This window comes from Stenella coeruleoalba (genome assembly GCF_951394435.1).
Source record: "Stenella coeruleoalba genome assembly, chromosome: 3".
Lineage (NCBI taxonomy): Eukaryota > Metazoa > Chordata > Mammalia > Artiodactyla > Delphinidae > Stenella > Stenella coeruleoalba.
In genome coordinates this window covers 75,084,467-75,110,663 of record NC_137148.1, presented here as the reverse complement: position 1 = coordinate 75,110,663, position 26,197 = coordinate 75,084,467, and the positions used below count along the sequence as shown (strand labels likewise).

The 26,197-nt window shown below is 36.5% G+C and overlaps 1 protein-coding gene across 4 annotated transcripts in view; it reads left to right on the top strand.

The window, feature by feature from the left end:
- Positions 1 to 26,197, top strand: part of ARB2A (ARB2 cotranscriptional regulator A) — a 430,105-nt gene that overhangs the window by 276,598 nt on the left and 127,310 nt on the right. For all 4 annotated transcript variants that reach the window (XM_079918573.1, XM_079918572.1, XM_079918571.1 and 1 more), the window contains 2 exons: positions 1,156 to 1,272; positions 8,704 to 8,788. In XM_079918573.1, coding sequence (XP_079774699.1) covers positions 1,156 to 1,272; positions 8,704 to 8,788 — 202 coding nt within the window. The remainder of the gene's footprint in view (positions 1 to 1,155; positions 1,273 to 8,703; positions 8,789 to 26,197) is intronic.

Here is a 26,197-nt window from a genome sequence, read left to right as displayed (position 1 = left end):
AGGCAGCATTAACAGTGAATTAGATTCCCATTAGGTACTGTTTAGTGAAAGGGGATGTGCATATGCAGGGTTTAAAGAAATTTAGGAGAGAGACATTTTTAATTCAGAATGCCAACAGGCATCATTTGGTATCAGAAGTGTGGCTTGCATTGTTTTCTGTGTGAGCTTTCATCACCATTCAGAATTCTCCCTTTTTTTTAATGCAGTAATGTATTTTTGATAGACAATAAATTAATAGTAAATGATAGAGAAATTGCTCTTTTTTAGAGGGAGAAAAGACATTTGATGCAAAGAAAGAGTGAAGGCATGGCTATAAAATTCAAGGCTACTAGATACTGTATTGAAACTAATTTTTTTATTAAGCTTTCTTATATTTGTTGTGTCAAATCAGTTACTAGTGTTAGTAAAGTTAGAATGTTCATGATTCTTTTAATCTAGAACTATTATTTCTCAGTTTCTTTATTTTGCAGACCACTGATGAATTCTTCCATTTCTTCAAGCCAAGTGGCTCTTTTTTTAAGTTTCAGAACAATTTAATTTTATAGAAATAACATTCTATAGAAACAAGTTAAAATGTAATCATTTTTCAGCCTAAAAGAAAGCAAAATGACATTGATAATCTTTGAAGAGAAAGATCTTTGTGGTCATTTAAAACACCAAGGAATTACAAGGCCATGGTGAAGAGCAGCCTAGTTAAATTGGAAAAGTCAAAGACATCTTTCTTTACTGATGTGCCGTCTACTAAAATTTAGCAGAAGTTAGTCCTAAGTAGCTAACAGTGAACCCCTGGTACAACTCCCTGAAGCACTGAAATAGGACATGGTGGAAGAAACTTATAAAAAAAGCCCTCAGGGATTCCTCTTTTATTCCCCTGTGATGCCTTTAATCCTTGAATTGTCAAACCACGTGGAAAATAATAGAGCTGCACAGTTCTAAGACTTAAGTGGTATTGTCTTTTGCAAAGAAAATATTAGGTCTTTTCACACCTCTGTACAAGAATAAGGCATGTGTTCAGTGTAGAAAAGAGTAAATTTGAACAAGAGATGCATATTGCTTTTTCATTTTTAATATATTACTGTTATCTATGACTAAGCAGATTGCACCCAGTAGGGAAAAAAATTGTGGCCAATATTTTATTTTCCTTTTTAAAAACAGATGATTCAACGAGAAGCAGATGTGAAAAGTAAGGTGACTGCTGTGGCGTTGACAGACTCTGTTCACAATGTGTGGCATCAAGAAGCTGGCAAAACGATTCGAGAATGGATGAGAGAGGTGAGATGATTTTTTTCTGTGCTGAGATGAATGAGTGTGAGCCTTTATATCTTGAGCAGCCCCACTAACTTATATCACCTCCCACCGCCAAATTCCCTTTCTGGAGGCAGAAAGAGGGAATAGAGAAAACTAGACATGGTTGAAATAATAATAGGAAACCCTTCTGAAGAAAGACTACTTTTTTGAAAGCCCTCCTCCCATTTTTCTTTTTCTTTTTTCTTTTTTTGGCTTTCTATAGAATATCCCCTTTTTCTTTTTCTTTCTTTTTTTTTTTTTTTTGGCTTTCTATAGAATATATGTATGCATACAGTATATAGTAGGAACTTTGGCTGAATAAGGTCATGATCTGTTAGGAGGTTATTATTCCCTGCTTTTTAATTTTGGTATTTAGCATTGGTACTGCTTAATTACAAGAAACAAGCCCAATATACATTGTCTCATTCTTTTCTTCAGAAGTGGTCGATATGTGCCCCTCTTAAATGGATGGCTCACTGCTGCCAGTAGGGGGAGAAGTGAAAAGCTGAAATAGTGTTTTGCAGACCCTTGAGCTAGGAGAAACCCAGGGGCTGGTCATGGTCCAGCCTCAGGCTAAGAAAGCTTTTTCACGCTTCCTAAGGGCTTGTGAACCTGAGAATTTACAAGGACTCATTGAACATGCTCCCATTTTTCAAACAACTTTCAGCTCATTATTTCCTTGATTCCTATTACAGATATATAGCTGAAATTTCTTTTTTACTTATATTCACCTTCCTGATATTATAAGCAATTGACATTAGCCACGCCATGCTTTAGCAATTGTTTAATCAAATCAATACTTACATTTATATATATGAATGAGCTGGTTGACCTTCCTGATTTTCTTCCAGTATTTTTTTTTTTTAATAGAATACCCAGCTATTTATTCAGCTGACCTCTCACCATAGGTACAGTAACTTCTGCCAGTCCTCATGGTGCACCATAAGGACCAGAGAGTTAATGTTTGAAAAGAGTTTTGAATAAACAGAAAGACTAGGCTATATAATCCCCTAGTGGTGTTATCATATCACCAATCTGTTTTCACTGTTGTTATTCTCCATTAGAAAAAGTATTTTCATCATGCAGAAGTCCAAAATATTTTTACTCCTCATAATGAACATATAAAGGTGGGGTTTTTTTAATCTATTCTAACACCCAGGTGTTTTCTGACCACATTGCTTTTCTCCTTTCTCCTTTCACAATTTAGCTACATCCTTAATTTTCATTACCAAGGACCTAAATTCTTCCAAGAGAAATTTTGTGTATTTTATGACTATACTTTCTTATGCAGTTTATCGGTCCAAATGGATACATAAACAGCTCCCAGTATTATATAACTAGTAAGGTTTATAAATGATCTGTTGGTACCTTTTTTCCCCACACACAGCCAATATAGAATTTAGGGCTTATCCCAAACAAGAAGCATCCCTGTTTATCATGTTTTTTGATTGCGAGTTCTTCATGTCTCATTCCAGGTGACAAATATAACAGAATTTATTTAGATTTACTTTTTAAGTATTTCTAAGATTGGATTAGGCATCCCCTAAAAATCAGCATATATTAATCTGTGCATTTTTTCATCTGACTGAAATAGGCAGTAATTGAATTTATCTTAATTTTGTCAAAGCTGTCAATAATTTTTTTGCAGACATAGCTTTTATAAAATTTTTGAAAATTTTATAAAATTTGATAAATGACCTAGTTCTTTCAATTCCCTTGATTATGGCTTAGGCATAAAGAAGCGTGAAGAGTTTTGTGTTATGACGTACCAAAATTCAAACCCCAGGTCAATCATTTACCTAGCTGTGTAGTCCTGGGCAAGTTTCTTAATATCTTTGAGATTCAATTTTCTCATCTATAAAATATAATATCTATCTTATAAACATGGCTGGGGAAAAAATGCATGTAAGGAAACAGCACAGTTGTTGGCACTTTAAAGAAGTTCAGTAAATCACAGCTATTATTATTGTTACCTTTTCACCCCAAATAATATAAGATAGATGAACACTGTTCTCCTTTTGTTTCATGAATGATTTGCATATTCAAAATATCTTACGAAAGAGAAGTAATTCAGAACAAGGAGTTAGGAGAACTGAGTATTGATAATGATGCTGGCTTAGTCACTCACTAGGTAAAACAGTAATTAAGGAGCTAGCGTGAACTACCTGGGTCTACCAGGTACTCTGCCAAGGCTTACTGTCTTTAGAAAGCCACTCTGCCTTTCTGGGCCTGTTTCATAATTGTGAACTAGACATAATAATTCCGATTTCATCTATTTCATGGATTATTGTGAGAATCAAAGGTGATAACCAAGAGGAAAACCCCTTGAAAACCAAATGGTACTACATAAAGAAATCAACTGTATTATTGTAGAAAACACTATAAGATCCCAGAGATAAAAATGATTAGATCATTGTTGATGGGGCGTTGAAATCATCCCTGCTCAGAGCTCTCCACTGAAACAAGAGCAAAAAAAGGGATATCTTTCAGATATCCTTGCAGGAACTCACCTAAATGTGTGATCCCCTAGTGGAGAATTCAGTGTGGTTTAGCAAGGTTAGAGTCCAGGATCTCCCAACACTCAGGATGAAACAGCGTCCCCTCTTCTTTCTCCTTTTCAGTCCCTGTGCACTCTGCAAGACTCCGTGAAATACTGAAGAGCAAGCAAGGCTGGATTCAGCGATTAGAAAGGGCAGTTGTCTTGAGCACAGGTGTTGGGAGAAGCCGTGGCAGGGCAACCTTTGTGCCCTCCACCGCCCACTGCCCTACCACCTCGCTGACTCCAGCTCCATTTAAAGTCAGCTCAAAAACTGAGAGAGTTTGCAGATATCCCCTCCAAGAAAAACACCTCAGCTGAACTGGCACATTATCCATAAAAACACCAGTCTGGTTGTAGATGAAGCTTCAGTGCTTTTGGCCTCTTGATGATTGGCTCCATTATTTCACCAGATTGGCTCCATTATTTCACCAAACACTGCTTTAAAATGTGGAAGTAAGATAATGGTACAAATTGCCTAGTCATTCTTGTTGTACTACAAATTAGTAAAGCTGTTTGTTGTTTTACAAACATGTTTAAATTAATATGGTAAAGTTGCTGATGTTAAGTATTCATTTACTATAGAAAGCTGATTTTTTAAAATTAGCACAGTGAAAGAAGGTTAAGTACTGTATTCTTGTATTAATTGTATAACTTTAAAATAACAATTTCTTTTAAAGAAAGAAGGTCAAAGAGGGCTACTATGGCAATGATTCCAAGCGAAATATACTCCCAACCAAAAGACCAAGCATACATACTAAGCCAGCCTCATGAGAAGAGGTAGAAAGTAACCAAAGGCAGCTCCTGAAAGGAACTTCTTACCTCAGGCTCCAGGCCTGTTAAGTCTGAGTGAACAAGGATGAACCCACTTAACCTAAGAAGGACATTATGCTAAGTGAAATAAGCTAGACACAAAAGGAAAAATACTACACGATATCACTTATATGTGGAATCTTAGAAAGTCGAGTACACAGAAGCAGAGAGTAGGATCGTGGTTACCAGTGTCAGGAAGGTGGGGAAACAGGGAGATGTTGGTCAAAGATTGCAGTGGTATAGAATGCACAAGTCTAGAGACCTAATGTACAGCATGATGACTATATTTAATAATACTGTTTTGAATACTGGAAATTTGCTAAGAGAATGGATTTCAGGCTCTTTCACCACACACACTGAAAAATGCTAGCTATGTAAAGGAGAACATGTTAATTGGCTTGACTGTAGTTATTTCACTATGTATATGTATATTAAATCATCATGTTGTACTTAAATATATAGTTTTTATTACAAAAAATAATGGCTGAGTGGGTGAATGTCATTTCCTGACATACCCCTGGCCTCTGAAAGTCTCCAGCCAAGCCAGATGTATGGTTCTACATGATAGTCATGAACCCTTAGCCATCACCATTCAGTTCTGAGTGTCTGGAAACACAACCTGATAAGCAGTAGTTGTTCTTGTCTGAGGAGGACACAATGCCTTCCATATTAAGCATCAACCTCTAGACACTGATGATTTATAACTCATAAAAATGAATAAAAATCTACGCTCAACCAGGGCAACATGCATCTCCAAATACTTCCAAATATCTTGCACAGGAATACCTAGTACCTACTTTTCTCTTTAAACATAATATATTAAGTTGTAAAGTTTTTATAAAATGTTTTGATTCATTTCATATCTACACTGAAATGTTGTCAACCTTGGTTTAAATAGTCACTCAGCACTGTTTTGGCCTATAGGCACTTCTAGTTTATACTAACAGCTCCCAAACTTTTGGATTTCACGAAGAAGGCAATTTACAACCACAAAAACCTAAAGTTTTAATTTTAATTTTAAAGTCATAATTTCAGAGTAAAAGACCTTTAAAGTTGAAAACACTTAACTTTAAGACACTCACTGTATTGCCTTTTTTTCTCTTATTCCCTCAGACCCAGAGAAATTGTAGTTACAGGATCCATCCCCATCTGCTGGCTCTGGCCAAGGGCTTCTTTCTCTCTGCTTGTTGGTCGGGATGAGGCGGGGCTGCATCTGAGGCTCAAGCATGGCTCTGTTGGTACCTCTAGTCCAGCATGCCTTGTTGTCTGCTCAGGGCAACTGAGAATAAGATCTCTGAGGTCTGGGAACACACTCCAGCATGATCTGGGTTTAGATAGGGCCTTCCTAGTGGGCTGCTTCTGTTGTCATCCAAGACACTTAGCTAGTGTTCATCTCAACTGAAGAACTGGGATAGGGTGCAAATTGGGGCATTGAGAAGAGGGATAAAATAAGCATTAGAAAAACAGTGAAAAGAGATTTGGTTTCTAAACTATAAAAACACATCTCAGACAAGGGGGTTCCATTTGATAAGGTGGAATTTCAGATAGATTGAATTCATATGTAATGGCCGTATGTCTTTCTCATATTTCCTTCTTTACATATATTTCCCAGTTTGTTTACATTATTTTGTTTCATTATACTCTATCATATGGCAAACATATTTTTAGCTTGTTTTGTCCTTTTCTCTCTATATTTTTCCCAGTGGGATAGAAATGTCACACAAACATGCACACACCATACGTATGTGTCAACTTATGGTATCAAACCTTTACAATTCTATACCAGTACTTTGTCATTGCAGAGAACTTTTGGACACATTTACTTTAATTATAGGATGTTTGTTTTCTACCCTACTTTTATGAGAGATCAAAGCCTAAACATGTGCCTAGATAAAAACTGAAATTTCAGGATCATAAAATGTAAACCTGTATTTTGTTTTAAATGTTTGAGTTAAAGATGACCTGGATAAAATCCATTTTGTTCAGCTTTTAATGTCAATGATGAGTTAGAAAATGACTAATCGCCTTAATACTATAATGTACCATCACTGTTACTAATACTGGAAATATCCTATAAGACATAGTTTTACATATGTGAAGTGTAAGTGAACAGTATTAAGACTGACATATCACCTGGGTAATAGCCGACTTTCATCAGATTTGGAGGTACTACTAAGATGAATAATAATTAAAATATATACCTAATCGCTGCCTGTCTGTCGGTAGAGCTAATTGCTGTCATTGAAAAGACTAAATTGTTTAAGAAAAAGAGAGAGAAAGAGAAAGTCATTCTTCATTGAAGCTATCTCCCTGTATCATTGGAAACCTATTTTTAGTACCTATAGAAGTCATGATTTTTGAATTTATTAGGGATTGTGATGAATGATAAAACAAATCATCCATTTACATATCTTGACACTGCTTTGGAGAATACTCATTTCTTACAAGCAAGTGTCACACTGTATATAAAAGCTGGCTAATTGTGTGCTAATCTTCTGCATCATCTAGAACTCTCTGAGGTGGTATTCTATCAATAGTAATATTAATTTTATTTATTTCAAATGTACGAAATATCTTCTAAAACCCTATTTCTTTTATAATTTCTTCTCCCTTACATTGTATAATTTTGCATTCAGCTGCTAATTAAGATTAGGAGTGAAAATTATAGAATACATATCCACTTTAAACCCTCAAGCTTTTATAATACATGAAGATAGTAATATTTTATCCATTTTAAATGTAAAAAGAGAGAAAGCAAAGCAGTTAAGAACATTACTAGATGTTGTGTTTGTTTTCATGTGTTTTTTTTTTTCCACACAGTTCAATAGTTTCATTGATCTACTGTTTCTTACAAAAATCTGCCATGCTTTGTGAACTTCACTTTCTAATCTCATACAGCAACCCTTCCTTTATGTTATTCCTGCTCTCCCTGGTCCCAGAACAGTAGGGTTGCCTTGACAAATCTATTCAAAAGCCATTCCTCGGCCTTTATTGGTGGGGACTGGGGCCTTTGAAATTCTCTCCTCACTGCAACACAGCTGACATCTTCTTCCAGACAGAATGAATTAAGGAAATACAATAAGACACTTGATCTACCAGTCAAGGATCTTTCCACAGTGAGGACGGATTCCATGGTGCACAACCAGGACAGCAAGCATCTAAAAATACACAATACATGCTTGTTTACCAGAATAGCAATCAGCAATTTTTCCAATATGATTGATAGGATGATTTCTTTTAAAATAAAATCTGTCTGGAAATTCATTGTGTTTGTGTGTGTGTCTGTCTGCGTGTGTGTGTGTGTGTGTGTGTGTGTGTGTGTGTGTGCACGTGTGTATGTTGGAAATTTTTTTAAAGCCATATGAGGTTAATCACATTTTTAAAGCCAGACTTCAAATACACACTTAAAATGTATGGAAGGAATATAGATTATTTTTATTTCATCTGTCTGAGTTGTAAATCATCATTATCTTAGAGGTTTATTCTTAATATTGAAGCCTTTGTGTCCTCAGACACACAGCTACAATTCACCAGGTTGTGTTTCTTTTGAACTGTTTGATACAGCCTTCATTGAACCAAGTTGAAGTAAAAATTAAATGATAGTATATTTATATGGGCCAGATTTTGAGGAGTAATTGCAAAATTTATTTCCTCTAGTATTACAAAGACAAAGAATATAGTTTTAAAATATCACTATTCTTTCACATGTTCAAATTAATATTTATTTCCATTTAAAAGTTTAAAATAGATACCCTTTTCAATTTCCTTTAATTAAAATCCTAGCCTTCTCTTATGAGTATATTGCATCATAGTTCACAGAAGGTTACATGTCTTCTTAATATCAGGACAGATAACTTGCTGAATTGTAGAAGATGAACTCTTTTCCACAGTCATATTGGTCATGAATAATTACTGACTATTTACATAAGAGAATTTTTTACAGAGTATGGAAAATAGAGTATACTTATAGTGGTTGATTGTATAGGATAAATTAATCTCTACAGCCTAACAAGTTGGTCTTGCCTTAAATTATGTTTCAACAGAACATTGTCTCTATTACATTGCAGAACTGTTGTAATTGGGTCTCTAGCTCAGAACCGTTAGACACATCAGTGGAGTCCATGCTGCCTGACTGTCCCCGAGTCTCAGCAGGTATGTGTTTGATGAGAGGTGTATAGAGTGCTTTTTATTAAGGTGAAAAAATATGCTAATGAAATGTGGAATTCTATTTTGTGAATTAAGCATGTTGTTCTGCCTTGAATCTTTGAATGAATTATTGGTAACATACAGCATGGGTCTGACCTACTACCAGAAGTGCATTAAGTAGCTGAAGAGGCTTACCATCCAACTCTGTAAAGATGGATACGTGAAACAACGTGAGAGTAATTTAGACAGTTGCTGTTGAAGCTTAGGGAGATTAGATGTACATAAATTGAAAATTAGGACAAGGACTGGATCGCTGTACAGGATCTCAGAGTATTTGTCTCTGATTGATTACCAATTCAGTGATCCAATAGGCAGTCAAGACTGTGAGTTCAGAGAAGAGACATTGCTGTGGCCTAGAGTCTAGAGAAGTTTTTCACGTAAAAGATTTTGGCTGGACCTTGTGTGTTAGATAGGACTTGGATTATAGGAGGACATTCAGGGTGGTATTCTAGGCAAAAGAAACAGAGCAGTATAAGGAGTAAGGGCTGGAACGAATCGGAAGATACTCATAGGGGGCAAAGACAAGACTGGCCTGTCCACTGAAAGAAAAGAGGTAGCGGGGTGAGCACCTGAGGAAGCAGGCAAGCTCCAGACAGTTGAAGAGTGGCATTGATTTCCATCCTAAAAGGTGGGTTACTTTAGTCTCTAATCTCTAGGGAAGAGGAAAGAGTGACATTTTTCATTATTTTCTGATTTTGGCTTTCACAATTTTGATAGTAAACACAAACTGAGCAGTGGTGTCTGGTTATGTTACAGAACAGAAATGGGTTTGCTTTGGTCATAGATGCCAGAGAATGAGTAGAAGTTTTGAACATGAACTACCTCATATAACAACCATAAAAGATAGCTAATCGCTAAGCAAAGTTGCATACATGTTTACATATTTGAAGGAAATAATTTGGAGAACAGTTCAACTACTAGGTAAAGAACTATTATTATAATTAAATTTCACCATCATTAATACCTAAACTTGAACTGAGCTTCACTATCATTATAACTAAACCTTTCAGGTCTGTCAATCAGGGTTCAGTCAGAGCAACAGACTACTAGGTGATACATATGCTACAGTGTGTGTGTGTGTGTGTGTGTGTGTGTGTGTGTGTGTGTGGTGTACATTAATTACAATATATTGTCTTTATTATCAGTGATTATGTCCTATAAAGTCTCTGAGAACACTGAATTAGTGAATACTGAATCATCACTCCTAGGGAAAATACAGGGTTAGGTTCCTGCAAGCTTCTGGTCACATTTTCATCGACCTACCAGTATATAACTTTGTTTTATGAGTGTTTCAGTTTAAAGATGCCTTATTTAATATATATTGTAGATTCACTAACATTGAATTCACAGTCAACAGCACTGTAACTCATGCCCTAATGGGACTTATTTTCTCCATAAGACACATCACTGTCTTAACACTTCAGCACTATACTTGGACACCATTTCAGAGAACAAAATCACCAACAAAAGCACAAAAATGTGAAAAACATGGCACTAAATAGTCTGCGAAAAGGACACTTGTTTACAGTACAAGAACTGGAACAAGAAGGCGAAGCATGGCCTTGTTTCACCTTAGTTAGGAATGTGTGTGTTGAGCAACTCAAATTTTTTACCACGCTGCACATGTGCATATCCACAAATGACCACAAAAGCACCATGAGTATTGATTTGGGGGTTTACAAATAAATTTTAATAAGTATGTGAATTCAGAAATATGGAATTCACAAATAATGAGGATTGACTATATATAGTAAAGGATTTATTACAGAGATTTGACCTGGGATTTGATCAGAGCTGGTTACGCAGTCTCTATAAGAATGTCGACTTGGCAAGCGATGCTGGAGCTGAGTCTACAGAGCAGACAGTTGTTAAGGGAAGATGTTATGTAAAGGGGTGGAGAGCAAGAATGAGCTGGAACCCATAAGCATGAGCTGGAGCCCATGAAGATGGACTTAAACCCATGTCAGTTCTTGTGGCTTCTGTCCTTGGTGGTATGGGTGTCCTGTAGAAGCCAGTGCCCTTTGTCCTGGTAACCACTGCCTTGTGCCACCAAGTGAACCAGCAGATAAACAACATGTGTGAGCTTGAAATTGTTGCTGCTTGACTTTAACTCTCCAAATTTCCCACAGAAGTCTCCCGTTTGTACCATTCTAACTGGAGACACACAGATTGAAAAGGAATTCTGGGAAATGTAGTTCAACCTAGCCAAATTGCCACATTACAGAGCCTCCACAGTTCACCCCTTGTCAACTTGGCACTCATATACATCTCCTTAAACCAGAAAATCTCCAAACGAAGACATTAATGAAGTCTTGCTTCCACCTAACATGATACAACTATCCCGTGTACAATCGAAAACACACTAAGAAGGAGGATACAAAGCCCATTTTTTGTCCTTGGCTGATAGTTCATTCTTCTCATCTTTGGTATCCTGTAGTTTAAATACTGAGAGATAAAGCTAATAACTATTGACACATCTTACATGAGATGTTAAGGGAATAAGAGAGAAGAAAACAAAAATATTTAGTATATATATTCATATCAAAATGAGGAAATACTCATAACTATTACATTCCTTATTTTTGCAACTGGTCATGTAGTTGTAGCTGGTATGTGTAACTACCTTCATTCCATATTCTCTTTGGTTTCAGCAAACACCTCAACTGGTCATGGTCTCTTGCCTGGTGGGATGACCTGTATCTTCATTTCTGAAGGGTCAGGGCTGTTAGCAGTCCTGCCTGACTTGCATTATTGTAGTTTTCTATTGACACGAATCACAGAAAACGTTAACAGATGACCTAGAGAATTTCCTGCACTACAAACACTCCTATTTACCCCCATTGTGTAGTAGCAACTCAATTTTTCCTTAGTAATCAGGATCAATCACCCTAGCCAATATAGTAACAATCTCTGTTGCTTGTTAATCCAGTGGTATAAGGATTCCAAAGTGGCAAGATGGCAGTTTCAGCTTTCAGTTCAGTGGAATCGTTGTGACACCTCATGGAAGCATTCCTCCGTATGGAACCTTTAGACCAACAGAGCCTAAAGTCATGGGAATGGGAAGCAGTAGTTTTGCTAGTAGATTACTAAGGGTATTGAGAAGAGAATCCAGCCCCATTTCTACTCCTCATTCCGAGATCTGGGAGAAACATCACAGTGTATTAAAGGCTGATGTAGAGCACATAACGCACCTGGGAGGACATTGTCTCAGCTCTACAAGGTGTTGTCACCTAACCAGGCACTGTAACTGTTCAAAAAGTCATTCCACCATTCTATCAAGCCTGCTGCTTAAGGATAGTGGGGAGCATGGTAATACCAGTGAATGCTGGCAGATCTCAGGCTATTGCTTGTCCTCTTGCTTGCTCCCTCTGATGGAAGCCAGCTGCCATGTTGTGAGCTGCTCATGCAGAGGCCTATGTGGTAAGGAATCGGTGTCTCTGGCTGAGAGCCAGTGATGATCTGAAGGCTGCCAACAGCCACGAGAGTGACTTTGGAAAAGGATCCCCTCCCAGTTGAGCCTTGAGATGACTGCAACCTCAGCCAACACCTTGACTGTGGCCTTGTTAGAGGCCCTGAGCCAGTCATCCAGCTAAGCCACACTCAGATCCAGGACCCTCAGGTGCTGGGACTGATAAATGTGTTTTGTTTTAAGCTGTGAATTTTGGAGACGACTTGTTCCACAGCAGTAGATAATTAATACAACAGGCTTACTTCAACTCTGGTGGTCGCTCAAGCCTAAGCAGAAAGAAACCTTAACTTTTTTTGAGACTAAAGCTTTGTAAGGTTCTTCTTTTCTCTGATACCTTAGGGTTTAAGAGCAACTCTTTCAAAAAAAGGCATTAAAATGCTCTTTGAAGACAATTTATTTCTACCCTTTCTCTTCTACTACCTCATTAGACTTTGTGGTACAGTTTACCAAAGATAAGATATTGTTTCTTCTTTATCACACTCATTTGATCCTATACTAAGTTGTTAGCTCTTCTCTGAGCTTATACTTAAGCTTATACTATTCAGCTCTTCTCTGACCAAATTTTTCGTAGAACAGAACTTGCTACTTTCTGTAACCTTCTATTTCCTGTGGGTGTTTATTCCAACAAATTTGGCTTAAATCAAAAGGAGATTTCTTGTACACTCCGCAGCATACACAGTTGTCCCCCACTTTATGAAAGCTTACTTTATGCCACTTCACTTTTATGAAAGACCTGCATTAGTACCTGTTTTCATTAACAGAAGGAAATCCAAAGAGGATTTTTGCTTTTAGGAAGAAAGGTGAAAGCAAAAATAGCATTCAGCATTTGTTTTCAGGGAGCCGTTATAGAGGCAGCAAGTACCCTGAGCTGCAAGAGTGGCACCACTAAGCTCCTTCTCTGGGAACTACACTCTGCATCTCAACATCAAGTTGCCATAGCTTAACTGTGCATGTAAGCCTCTGTGCCTTATCTCGATTTATTTTGGGCATCCGCTAGCAAGAGTGCCCTAAGGTAGTTGCTTCTTCACTTTACATCATTTTGGCTTACGAAAGGTTTCACAGGAGTTACTCTACTTTCAGATAGTAGGGGAAACCTGCATCCATTTATTCCTCAAATATTTATTGAGCAATTATTATGTTCCAGATGCTGTTCTGGAAGCTGGGGACATAGCAGTGAACAATAGCTTATAATGACTTTTTTTCCCCAAAAAAACTGTTTCCTGGCCCTCTGCCAGTGGGTAGTTTGCTCCTTTTGAATCTGGCATCAACACTAGGTTGCATCAATTGAGAGAACAGTTAGGGCCAGTACCCCCAGCATTTTCCATACCTACTTATAAAAATTGAACAGGTTTTCAATCAAAATCAGCGATTTCCCTCAAAGAGTCCTAAAAAAATGTTGAACATTTTTTATGACATGATCAACATTATTATGATGTGATAAAAATGGAATTTTAAAGAAGATGAATTTAGTAAATGAATAAAAAACAGGAGCAAGAAGCCGGAGGCAGTAGACTCAGCAGGATGTGACAATAAAGCCAGTATATGTGGTTGATGGTGTGAATTGGAGTGGTGGCAGTGGGAACAGAGAGGATAGGAGAGCTGTAACAAATATGACTTGGGAAGAATCTACACTCCTTGATGATAAACAGATTGAATGTGGAAGGTAAGGGGAGGGAGAAGACAATGATAAGCTCCGATGAAAAGTAACTGGGATAATGAAAATGTCATTACCAGAAGTACAGGGGAGCTGGAAGGGGAAATCAATTATGGGCAAGAAATGATGAAATTGTTTTATGACCTACTTAATTGAGATAATGATAGTTGAGGTGATGGCAGGAAATTCAAGTAGAAATGGCAAATGTTGTTTAAGTACCTTTGAAAGACTTGAAATTCTCTGATTAATAACCCTGTTACTATAATTTAAACTGTTAAGATTATTTGAAATTTTCTATGTGTACTGACCACAGGTTAGTAATGGATGTCCAGACTATCTGTTCAATTTAGTGAAGGCTTTTTTTTTCCAGATTTCTAAATTACGAAGTTCTTTTTCTTGTTATACTTTGCTTTTTATCTTTTGACTAGACGTTTCATGGTCAAAGCAATGAAATTACCTGTAAAAATACATACTCATTTAATATTGAATTTTTTCCTTTATTACTAAATACGTTTCCCTTTACCCCCAAAATAGATCTAATGCTCATAAAAGCTCTATTTTATGAATGTTGTTTAACTGTGCATATATATTTTAAAAGCAGGTATAATAAAATTTTTTAATTGTACTTAAAATACACTGATAATTATTTTCAGTACAGTCACATTGTTTTTATTTTTCTTTTGAAAGCAAATGTAATACTTGACAACTCCACACTTAAGAATTGTCAGCATTATATCTTATATTGTACTTAAAATGAAATCTGACTTTTCAGTTATTGTAACATATAGTGAACGGTGGATATTTGAGGGATCTTGAATACGTGCCAAGTGACTGGTTCCCCCACTTCTTTATTTTAATAGTATTTCGTACTAGTGAAAATCGGCACATTGAAAACATGTTATTCAGAGAAACATATAATAGGTTAATAGGATATATGTTTATTGTATAGCCCACATTTTGGTTGTTTATGTTTATTATAAAATGGCAACAGCAAATATCTGCCTCACTTATAGAAATGTTATGAAATGTTACAAGGACAATTTTTTAGTATCTGGAGGGATATTTTAAGTTCATCCAGAGGAAGGCACTGTGAAAATGTAATGTGGCACTATATATTCTCATTAGTCATTTTAGAATTTAAAACTGTCATTTATTTAAAAGCGATTATTGATTATTTTAATCCTGTAGAAATGGAAAAAGCATTTGCAGAAATATTTTCCCTTCCATTTTCTTGTCTCCAATTCTATTTTTAAACAACAAATAACTTGGTTATTCATGTTTTCCTATGTTCTCTGTGACATGGGTAAGGGTCACAAAACCGTAGTCACAGAAAGACAGAAAATATAATGGAGAAATCAAAAGGAAGACTAATAGTCAAAAGAAAAATGTTCAGTAGGACATAGAAATCAGGAGACAAAGCTGAAAGAAACTAGGGTAGCAGTAAAGATGAAATTAGAAATGATCTTATGTGGTGTGTTGCTTCCCCAAAATAGCAAATATAATTTTTAACTGTGTATGAGCAGACATTCTTCTGGGTGAAAGGGAAGCAAAATATCAGTGTTTGAAAGCAGACAAGGTTATAGAGCACTGATATCTTCTGACTTCTTACAAGTCTGGACACAGCTTGCTTCGGCTGGCCTATGACTGACAGTCCACTCTTTGCCAGGTGGGTTCTAACTGGGCCTAGGTGTGGATAAGTACTGCTGCTCAGGCCCACATACTTTCAGCCCCGTCCAAATGTGCTCCCTCCCTGCCTGTCTGGGTATATGCTTTCAGTCTGCATGCATTCATTCAACAAGAATTCACTGTGGACCAGACATTGCTGCAGATGCCAGGGACATAGCAGTGAATTACAGCAGATAATGGTCCCAACGTGGAGGTTACATTCTAGTAGGAGATACAGACAGTAATAAACAAGATAAGTAAGGAGAGTATATGTGTAGTATGTTAGATAGTGGTCATTGGTAGGAGAAATAGAAAACAAAAGAAAGGACCTGAAGTGTGTGTATGTGGAGGGACAGATTCGAATTTTTAGGAAGGTGGCCAGGGAAGGCCTCTCTGAGAAGATGACACTTCTAGGACATTCCTTCTAGTCCTGATCTTCTCCTGTTTCCCACTGGCAAAGACAGTACATATTTGCCTATCTGACTTTAGAGATCCTTTTCCTAGACTTCAGGGTATCTACTTAGGTCTGAAATCTTCGCCCTTATGTTCTCCCTGCAGTCTCTTGTTCTGGGTTCTTGAAAACCTGACCTTCTCATCGGATCCACTTTACCAGTCCTCTAAGGTTTATGGTAACCGTAAAGCATAGTCACCAGAAAGTTATTAAAGTTATTCCACTCTTCCTTAAGCAACACGTACAGAAAAGTATAACATTTGTATGGCACTCTGGACATAAGCAACCTTGACATAAGAGAAGGTTGCTTATGTCCAGAATTGAATGGACAGAGCCCCTCCTGACTGACCTGAAGGGTGAGAGGATGAGTATTTTCACATACCTGTGACCCTTTTGTACCAGGCACACAGGATGGAAAGCTCTTTCCATCTACCATTAAGGAAATACATGAACCTAGATTCATTAAAACTATGCGGTCTAGATCTCTGATTCCTGTCAATATATTCCCTCCCCAAATTTGTATCCATCTCAGTTTTTCTTGCCTTTGTCATGGCTTGAGATAGCTTTTTCTTTTTTATTTCAGCTTACTTAGAACACTTGATGTAAATCTGTGTAAAATTTAGAAAATTAACAGTATAAATGGTTAAAAAAAAAAGAAGAAAAGAAAAAGGGGGAAAAAAAGAACCAAGGTAGATATCTTAGGAGATAAGAATTAAACTTGAAAACTTACTGTATTTAGATGATCCTGTCTTATTCTGGATATAGAAAGGGGCCATTAATGGAACCCTAATTTTTCTTTGCTTAAATAATCCAGACTGACTGTTTACACTGACTAAAATACTGAATATTTGCTAAATATTCACTTCACTTTATTGCTGAAAACATATCTTGAGGAAATGACACTAAGGAGTTATATCTTTTCTTTATTAGTGAATAATCACTTCCTTCTAAAGATACCAATGAAAAATATTTCATTCAGAATGTGTAGACAAATTGAGTTGTCTAGTATGTTTTTAGACATAGCTCAAATTAATTAGGTAATTGAAAATCTATACTTTGCCTTGTAAACAGACTTTAAAATTCAAGACATCTTAGCATATATGATACTGTACCACTTTTGACTACATGTACTGCTCAAGAATTCTAGCACTCCTCTTTCTTCCATTCAAAGGGTATACATTCTAATTCTTTAAGTGGTGTTTTCATTAACTAAATAGCACTTTTCAGGCAGTTTTTGTTCATTACTGTAGCTGTTATTCATAGGTTAGTCTCCCTATTCATTGTTCTGTGCTACCTTATAATTATTAGTTAATATCAGGGATGAGTGTTCTGAAAGTTGACCACTAGAAATTCTTGTGTTTTCAGCGAATTATTCATTGTAATTAGCTGGAATCAGGCACTTTGGGGAAATAACTGATCAAATACTCCTTTAAAATAATCTAACTATACGAATGATATTTATGTAGATCACCAATATTTGCCCTGATTATATATATATACTTAATCAGGTCCAATATTATCCTGTGATTTTTGACTTTTCCAGTTTTCCAGTAATCACAGTGAAAAGTAGTCTCACTCCAGAAATCTCACTTTTAAAAAAAATTAAAAATAGCCACCATGTTTTTTACAGCTTTCTGAACCAATTTGTGAAAAATTCGTCAAAGAATTTGGCAGTAAAGGTGGCAACTCTCCTTTTACTGAGCTAACTTTTCCCTTTAAAGATAAAAAGTTTTTAATTATTTTGGAATGCTTTTGGATAAATAACCAAATAATATGGATTTATATTTGTACTTGAAAATTGTTTAAGTCATGCGTTAATTTGTGAGAGATATTATTTTTACAGTCCCCATAGCAGTGTCTCATGGCTCTTAGTGCTATGTCCCTAGTTGTTAGAAAAGTAAGTTGGGACCAGTGATACCTAAGACAGAGATCTTCATTCTTTTTAAACAGATATTAAGTATTGATCTCCCCTTCCATGGCTGTCTGTGCTTCACTTGTCCTCTTTTTCTCCTTTCCTCTGTCAGCTGTCTGGGTCAGTGCTCTGGATGGCTCTCCCTGGGTCTGTATATTGCTCTCCGACTCTCCCTCTGTCATCTCGTTTAGTCTCTATGTGTGGTTCTTTTCTTATAATTTTTGTCTTCTGTGTCTCCCTGGCTTCATTGTCCCCCACCTAGAGACTCTTCGTCCTGCAGCCTATGGAATCACATCTCCCCCAGCCCACCATCTCTGCCTGCCCCTTCCTGACCTGTGTGGTTTGCCTGGGTCCACTGCCCTTCACTTCTCTTTGACCAGCCGTGTGATATGTGCCTCCCATCTACACCCTCCCTGCCTGCTCTGTCTTGTCACAGACAGACATCAAGTCACCAGCGATAAATCTGTCTGCTGGCAAAAATACCCCCAAAACGTACCCCTTCAGAGAAACTGCATTGCTTTCTAGTAGTGATTCAGAACTTCTAAACTAAATATTCTGTGTTACTGAAATGAAAATGCAAAGAGAACATTAGGCACCATAGATAGGTCAAGTATTTACCATTTGTAAAATCCTAAGATGTTCTAAGTTGATTATCAGCACTTTAAAGCAGCAGTATATTTTTAAAAGATTTTGTCTCATCATAGTTCTTAAAATATAGTCCTTCTTTAAAGGAAAATAGTTTTATTTAATGAAAAATATTTTAAAGATAATTTGATCAATGACTTCAGCTTTTAGGTATTGACATTGGTTTAACTGATATATGATGTCTAAATATTCTTTGAGAACTGGTACTAGTATTTCCATTCATATTATCTCTATCATAATATCTCCTTCAACCATACATATTTCACCCCAAGTATTCAATATGTTATACCAATAAATAAAGAAATCATGTACCAGCTAGTTTATGCATGTTTTGAATAATCTCATGGTACAATCCTTGACAAAATTCAGTTATTTTGCATAATTTCTTAATTTCTAAAGTACTATAGAAGTTACTTGTTTAAACTTTTGGGCAAATAAACATATATATCATTTTAAGCTTTGTATAGCAATGATCTTTATAAGTGAGACTTTTGTAAGAGACCCTAAATTGAAATTTTCTAATAACTTTCTAAAATCAGTATTGGCTTAGAGATTCTTTTGTTTTTAGCTAGTTTCAGACATTTTTAAAAGAGCAAAGTGAAGTTTTTACTTTTAATTTCCTTTTAATAAATTGCCTTCAAAGAAATTGAGTCTTCTTTCCATTTTAATTTGTATGGCAAAGTAGCCACACCTTTCCTGCTTAGTTTCCAGAAGAATAGTGATTAAATTTAAAATAAGACATTGTTAATTTAAGGCCACAGATACAAGTGATTAAATATAACCAATATGTGGGAAAGTTATTTGTGGAACTAGATGATATGCAGGTTGAATTTTATAGTAAAAAGTATAGTTTTCCGTAACCATTGTAGTTTAGATTTTTATAGCACTTCTCTTTTGAAGGAATAATCCCTCAGCATTACTTGGTTTTGCTTTTCTTTAGAAATAATATCAAGCATATAAAATCAACACTGGCAGCAAAGCTTAAATTTTAGAAAATCCAAATTTAATTATTTTTACCAATTGATTAGTTGTTGACTTAATTAATTTCCCCTGAAATTAGAGCCTAATCCCATGTCTTACTTCAAACTTGAGTTATTCTTGGTTCTCTTGGGGTAAGAAACTAACTGTAAATATTTATTCCTTAATTGTACAAAGATTTATTGAGTACTTAATATGTACTAGGCACTAGTTTAGACTCTAAAGATTGCTAGAGGGGCTTCCCTGGTGGTGCAGTGGTTGAGAATCCGCCTACCAATGCAGGGGACATGGGTTCTAGCCCTGGTCCAGGAAGATCCCACATGGCATCCCACGCAACAAGAGATGCCACCACAGTGAGAAGCCCGCACACTGCAACGAAGAGTAGCCCCCGCTCTCTGCAACTAGAGAAAGCCCACGCACAGCAACGAAGACCCAACGCAGCCAAAAATAAAATAAATAAATAAGATTGCTAGATATCACTCTTGCCCCTCAAGGAACTCACAGTCTCCTAGGAAAAAAGTCTTTTATCCATTGCAGAGATTCTCTTGGTTCCTAATCACAGGTTGATCGTTGAAATAGGTGAGGTGAAGAGGAAGGTTAAGGACTTATGAACTCCTTCAGGACCCAAATATAACTCTTAGTTCACTAACAGCTCACTTTATTAAATGGTACCCCACTACTATCTAAGAGCTAGTGCACCTTCTCAAAGTGTTCACCTTCCTTCCCTACTATTATAAGACCCTGACTTTTTACTCTAGCTATACGTTTCAAATGAATGTGTTACTTGTCATTTCAAACTCTTTAATGGTATTAAGTCAGCATTTATGAAGAAGAGCTTTGGATTTAACATGACTGTGAGAAATTTGTATCCTCCTAAATGTGTGGAGAATTAATTCTATAATATGGCCAGATGAAGATCTACAGTCATACTCTGTGTAAAATGAGGATAATGCTAGTACAGTCTTATTGGGTTATGGTCAGAATTAAGTGAAATAATCCATACGGGACTGTTAAAATAGTACCTGGCATATGGTTACAACTCAATGAATACAGGTGGTCCTTGCTTTGCACCGTTCTAATATACACAAATTTCAGTTACCATAGTTTAGTTAAATAACACCAAACCCCCCAATTTCAGTTACCACAATATATTAACTATTAGTAATTGCATTAAGTACAACTGTCTATGTAAATAAACAGATGCACATCATGATCAATGACCAATTATATCCCTTTTTTCAAAATCTGTCACTGACCAAACACTGCATATCTGTTATTCAGTTCATACACAGTAGCACTATCTGTATTTAAAAAAATGGATGGTCAGGGGGCTTCCCTGGTGGCGCAGTGGTTGACAGTCCGCCTGCCGAGGCAGGGGACACGGGTTCATGCCCCGGTCCGGGAAGTCCCACATGCCGCAGAGCTGCTAGGCCTGTAAGCCATGGCCGCTGAGCCTGCGCATCCGGAGCCTGTGCTCCGCAACGGGAGAGGCCACAACAGTGAGAGGCCAGCGTACCGCAAAAAAAAAAAAAAAAAAAGGATGGTCAGAAGAGAGATCTGGCCAACAAAGATGAAAGTGAAGCAAACACATGAAATGCTGGAAGTGAAATTGGAAAGCACTGTGACGAAAAGATGAAGATGTCCCAGAGGAAGTGATACTGGCAAATAAAACACTTCACATCAAATGAACTCTCAGAAATATTTCATGACATTGGAAGCTTGAAGGGTAAAATGTTGGAAGCTGATCCACACTTAGGAGTGTGAAAGTTAGCCAAGGCATAGAAAAGATTTGTTTGAACTGTATCATAAGTTATATGACAAGAAAGCAAGCACTATTCAAGCTACTCTTAATAAGTTTTTTACAAAGAAATAAAGCATCTTAATTCTCATTGTTTCTAATGTTTTAAAGATGAAGTGTAATGTACTAAGTACAATTAGTCTTACTCTTTTTTTCATTCCCCGACCCTATTCATTTTTAGCTGACAGTAAGAAGACTTTTAATGTTTTGACAAAAAAAAGGTCATGGAACAACCGTAGTTTTTTTTCATTGATTATTATGATCACTTTGCCTGATTTCAGCTTGTATGGTCCTCTGTATAGTCCCACACTACCGTGCAAAGCAAGAACTTCCTGTTATTATTATTAGAAATTATTTTACCCAACAATCAAGTACCATAGTTTTAGAGAAATTGTTCTTTGCTTTTCAATATTTGAGAGTTAAAAACTTTCTGTCATTTTTCTCCTGCTTCTTTCTATTTTCTAGATTATCTAAGTCCTGATTCTAGTTATGTCTCATCATGAGTCTCAGAGCCTCCCAGTACATCTTCTACAGAAGTACGGTCTTTAAACTCCTCAATTTTCCTATGCTTCAGCATTCTCCCTATTTCACTCTTCCAATTTACTTAAATTCCACACTGACCCTTTCCCTTTCACTCTCCTTCCTGCTAGTGTCCTATTCTTCCACACTCTCCCTGAAAGCCTATCGGCTCTTTCACACATTGTCTTCCTTTCAAATGACCCCTGCCCTAGAACATATCCTTATGAGAAACTTCTATAAATTCATCAGTTTCTTCCTTGTGTTTCATCTACTTTTCTGTCAATCATAAAAGACAAGTGTCATTCTTGAATTTAAATTACTACAAGAAATTCTACCACCCTATTTGTTTTACTTCAGTTCATAGTTTCTTAGAGAGATTCCAGGGACATTCACAGAGGCCCCAAACTTAATGATGGTAATGGCACCAAAATCAACTAATTTGGAATCTCCTTAACAAAAAATAATTCTCACAGCACCTAAAAGAATTGCATCCTATAAACAAAAATTCTGTTCTACTTCTCATTTACTTCTCTGAGCCCATGTCACATCCTAAATTACTGGTTTCATTGGTCGTAAGCTGTCATTTCTGTTAGGTGTATTTTACTGTGCAGTGTAATAGAAAATTTTTCACTAAACAAGTTGTGTATCTACTGCTTAAAAGTGTAAGCAGAGTACAAATTTGAATGCAGAAGACGGTGACTGCGCCCTGACTAGAGTAATCAATGCAAGAACATCCTTAAAGCTTTTCTTCTGTAACAAGGGCAAACTCAGCTAAAAAGTTTGTTTAAATCCTGCTTGGCATAACAAGAACCGTTCAACTTTATCTACTTGTGACTATCTTTGAATATACCTGACTCATCACCATAATGCCTTTCAACTCAACCTTGCTCAACTCAACCACTCTTCCTGCCTTATACAGATATCGTAAATCTTTAAGGCTTCTGGTGAAGGCGGTAGGGTTTTTATACTTAGTATTATTTTATGGCACAGGAAGTTCATTGGTCATGAATATCACAGATCTACAAAATAAAATGGAAAGGTTTTTCTCTCTATACTCTAAAGCTCTTTGTAGTCTGATTATGTGGGTTGTGTCATATTTGTGTCACGAGCTGTTATTTCTAAGCAGCAATTATATCACAGCAGAGTCACTTTTTACAATAACAAAAAGAACAGCAACAAAATGAAGTAACAACAACAACAAAAAGTCCTTCATCATCTTAATGTGAAATTAAGAAAATCAAGGAAATTTTATGTTGGCAATATGCTACATTCTAGTTTTTCTCTATGTATTTGATAAGTAAAAGCATGTCGTTATTCACAAATAGCTGTCCTGTCTTATCTCCTTTACAGAACAGTGCTATTTTATGTATTTTGTGAATTTATCTCATAGAGTAATAAATTATTCTTTCCAGTGACTACACTGATGTGACTAACTCTTTTTCCAATTTGTTACAACTTTAATGTTCTTACTGTATGTACCTTATCTACACTTACCGAGTTTTCTTAACGGCCTAACTTATCTTCAGTGTCTCACTTTGTCGTTCTTTTAATTTTTATGGGAGTATAGTTGCTTTACAATGTTGTGTTTCTACTGTACAGCAAGATGAATCAGTTATACAGACACACATAGCCCCTCTTTTTTGGATTTCCTTCCCATTTAGGTCATCACAGTGCATTAAGTAGAGTTCCCTGTGTTATACAGTATGTTCTCATTAGTTATCTGTCTTATACTTAGTAACAATAGTGTATATATGTCAATCCCAATCAACCAGTTCCTCCCACCCCACCCCCTTTCCCCCTTGGTATCCATACATGTGTTCTCTATATCTGTGTCTCTATTTCTGCTTTGCAAATAAGATGATCTATACCATTTTTCCAGAGTCCACATATATGTGTTAATATACGCTACTTGTTTTTCTCTTTCTGACTTACTTCACTCTGTATGACAGTCTCTAGGTCCATCCACATCTCTACAAATGACCCAATTTCATTCCTTTTTATGACTGAGTAATAATCCATTGTATACGTATACCACATCTTCTTTATCCATTCCTCTGTTGATGGACATTTAGGTTGCTTCCATGTCCTGGCTGTTGTAAATAGTGCTGCCGTGAACATTGGGGTGCATGTATCTTTTTGAATTATGGTTTTCTCTTGAGTATGTGCCCAGTAGTGGGATTGTGGGTCATATGGTAATTCTATTTTTAGTTTTTTAAGGAACCTCCATACTGTTCTCCATAGTGGCTGTATCAATTTACATTTACATTCCCACCAACAGTGCAAGAGGGTGCCCTCTTCTCCACACCCTCTCCAGCATTTACTGTTTCTAGATTTTTTGATGATGGCCATTCTGACTGGTGTGAGGTGATACCTCACTGTAGTTTTGATTTGCATTTCTCTAATTATTAGTGTTGTTGAGCATCCTTTCATGTATTTGTTGGCAATCTGTATATCTTCTTTGGAGAAATGTCTATTTAGGTCTTCTGCCCATTTTTGGATTGGGTTGTTTGTTTTATTGATATTGAGCTGCATGAGTTGCTTGTATATTTTGGAGATTAATCCTTTGTCAGTTGCCTCATTTGCAAACATTTTCTCCCATTCTGAGGGTTGTCTTTTAGTCTTTATGTTTTCCTTTGCTGTGCAAAAGCTTGGAAGCTTCATTAGGTCCCATTTGTGGGTCCAAAAGGATCTTGCTGTGATTTATGTCATAGAGTGTTCTGCCTATGTTTTCCTCTCAAGAGTTTTATAGTGTCTGGCCTTACATTTAGGTCTTGAATCCATTTTGAGCTTATTTTTGTGTATGGTATTAGGCAGTGTTCTTATTTCATTCTTTTACATGTAGCTGTCCAGTTTTCCCAGCACCACTTAATGCAGAGGCTGTCTTTTCTCCATTGCATATTCTTGCCTCCTTTATGAAAGATAAGGTGACCATATGTGCGTGGGTTTATCTATGGGCTTTCTATCCTGTTCCATTGATCTATATTTCTGTTTTTGTGCAAGTACCATACTGCCTTGATTACTGCAGCTTTGTAGTATAGTCTGAAGTCAGAGAGGCTCATTCCTCCAGCTCTGTGTTTCTTTCTCAAGACTGCTTTGGCTCTTCAGGGTCTTTTGTGTTTCCATACAAATTGTGAATTTTTTTGTTCTAGTTCTGTGAAAAATGCCAGTGGTAGTTTGATAGGGATTGCATTGAATCTGTAGATTGCTTTGGGTAGTAGAGTCATTTTCACAATGTTGATTCTTCCAATCCAAGAACATGGTATATCTCTCCATCTCTTTGTATCATCTTTAATTTCTTTCATCAGTGTCTTATAGTTTTCTGCATACAGGTCTTTTGTCTCCTTAGGTAGGTTTATCCTAGGTATTTTATTATTTTTGTTGAAATGGTACATGGGAGTGTTTCCTTAATTTCTCTTTTCAGATTTTTCATCATTAGTGTTTAGGAATGCCAGAGATTTCTGTGCATTAATTTTGTATCCTGCTACTTTACCAAATTCATTTATTACCTCTAGTAGTTTTCTGGTAGCATCTTTAGGATTCTCTATGTATAGTATCATGTCATCTGCAAACAATGATAGCTTTACTTCTTTTCCTATTTGGATTCCTTTTATTTCTTTTTCTTCTCTGATTGCTGTGGCTAAAATTCCAAAACTATGTTGAATAATAGTGGTGAGAATGGACACCCTTGTCTGGTTCCTGATCTTAGAGGAAATGGTTTCAGTTTTTTTACCATTGAGAATGATGTTGGCTGTGGGTTTGTCATATATGTCCTTTATTATGTTGAGGTAAGTTCCCTCTATGCCTACTTTCTGGAGGGTTTTTATCATAAATGGGTATTGAATCTTGTTAAAAGATTTCTCTGCATCGATTGAGATGATCATATGGTTTTCCTCCTTCAGTTTGTTAATATGGTTTATCACATTGCTTGATTTGCATATATTGAAGGATCCTTTCATTCCTGGGATAAACCCCACTTGATCATGGTGTATGATCCTTTTAATGTGCTGTTGGATTCTGTTTGCTAGTATTTAGTTGTGGATTTTTGCATCTATGTTCATCAGTGATATTCGCCTGTAGTTTTCTTTCTTTGTGATGTCTTTGTCTAGTTTTGGTATCAGGGTGATGGTGGCCTCATAAAATGAGTTTGGGAGTATTCTTCCCTCTGCTATATTTTGGAAGCATTTGAGAAGGATAGGCGTTAGCTCTTCTCTAAATGTTTGGTAGAATTCGCCTGTGAAGCCATCTGGTCCTCGGTTTTTGTTTG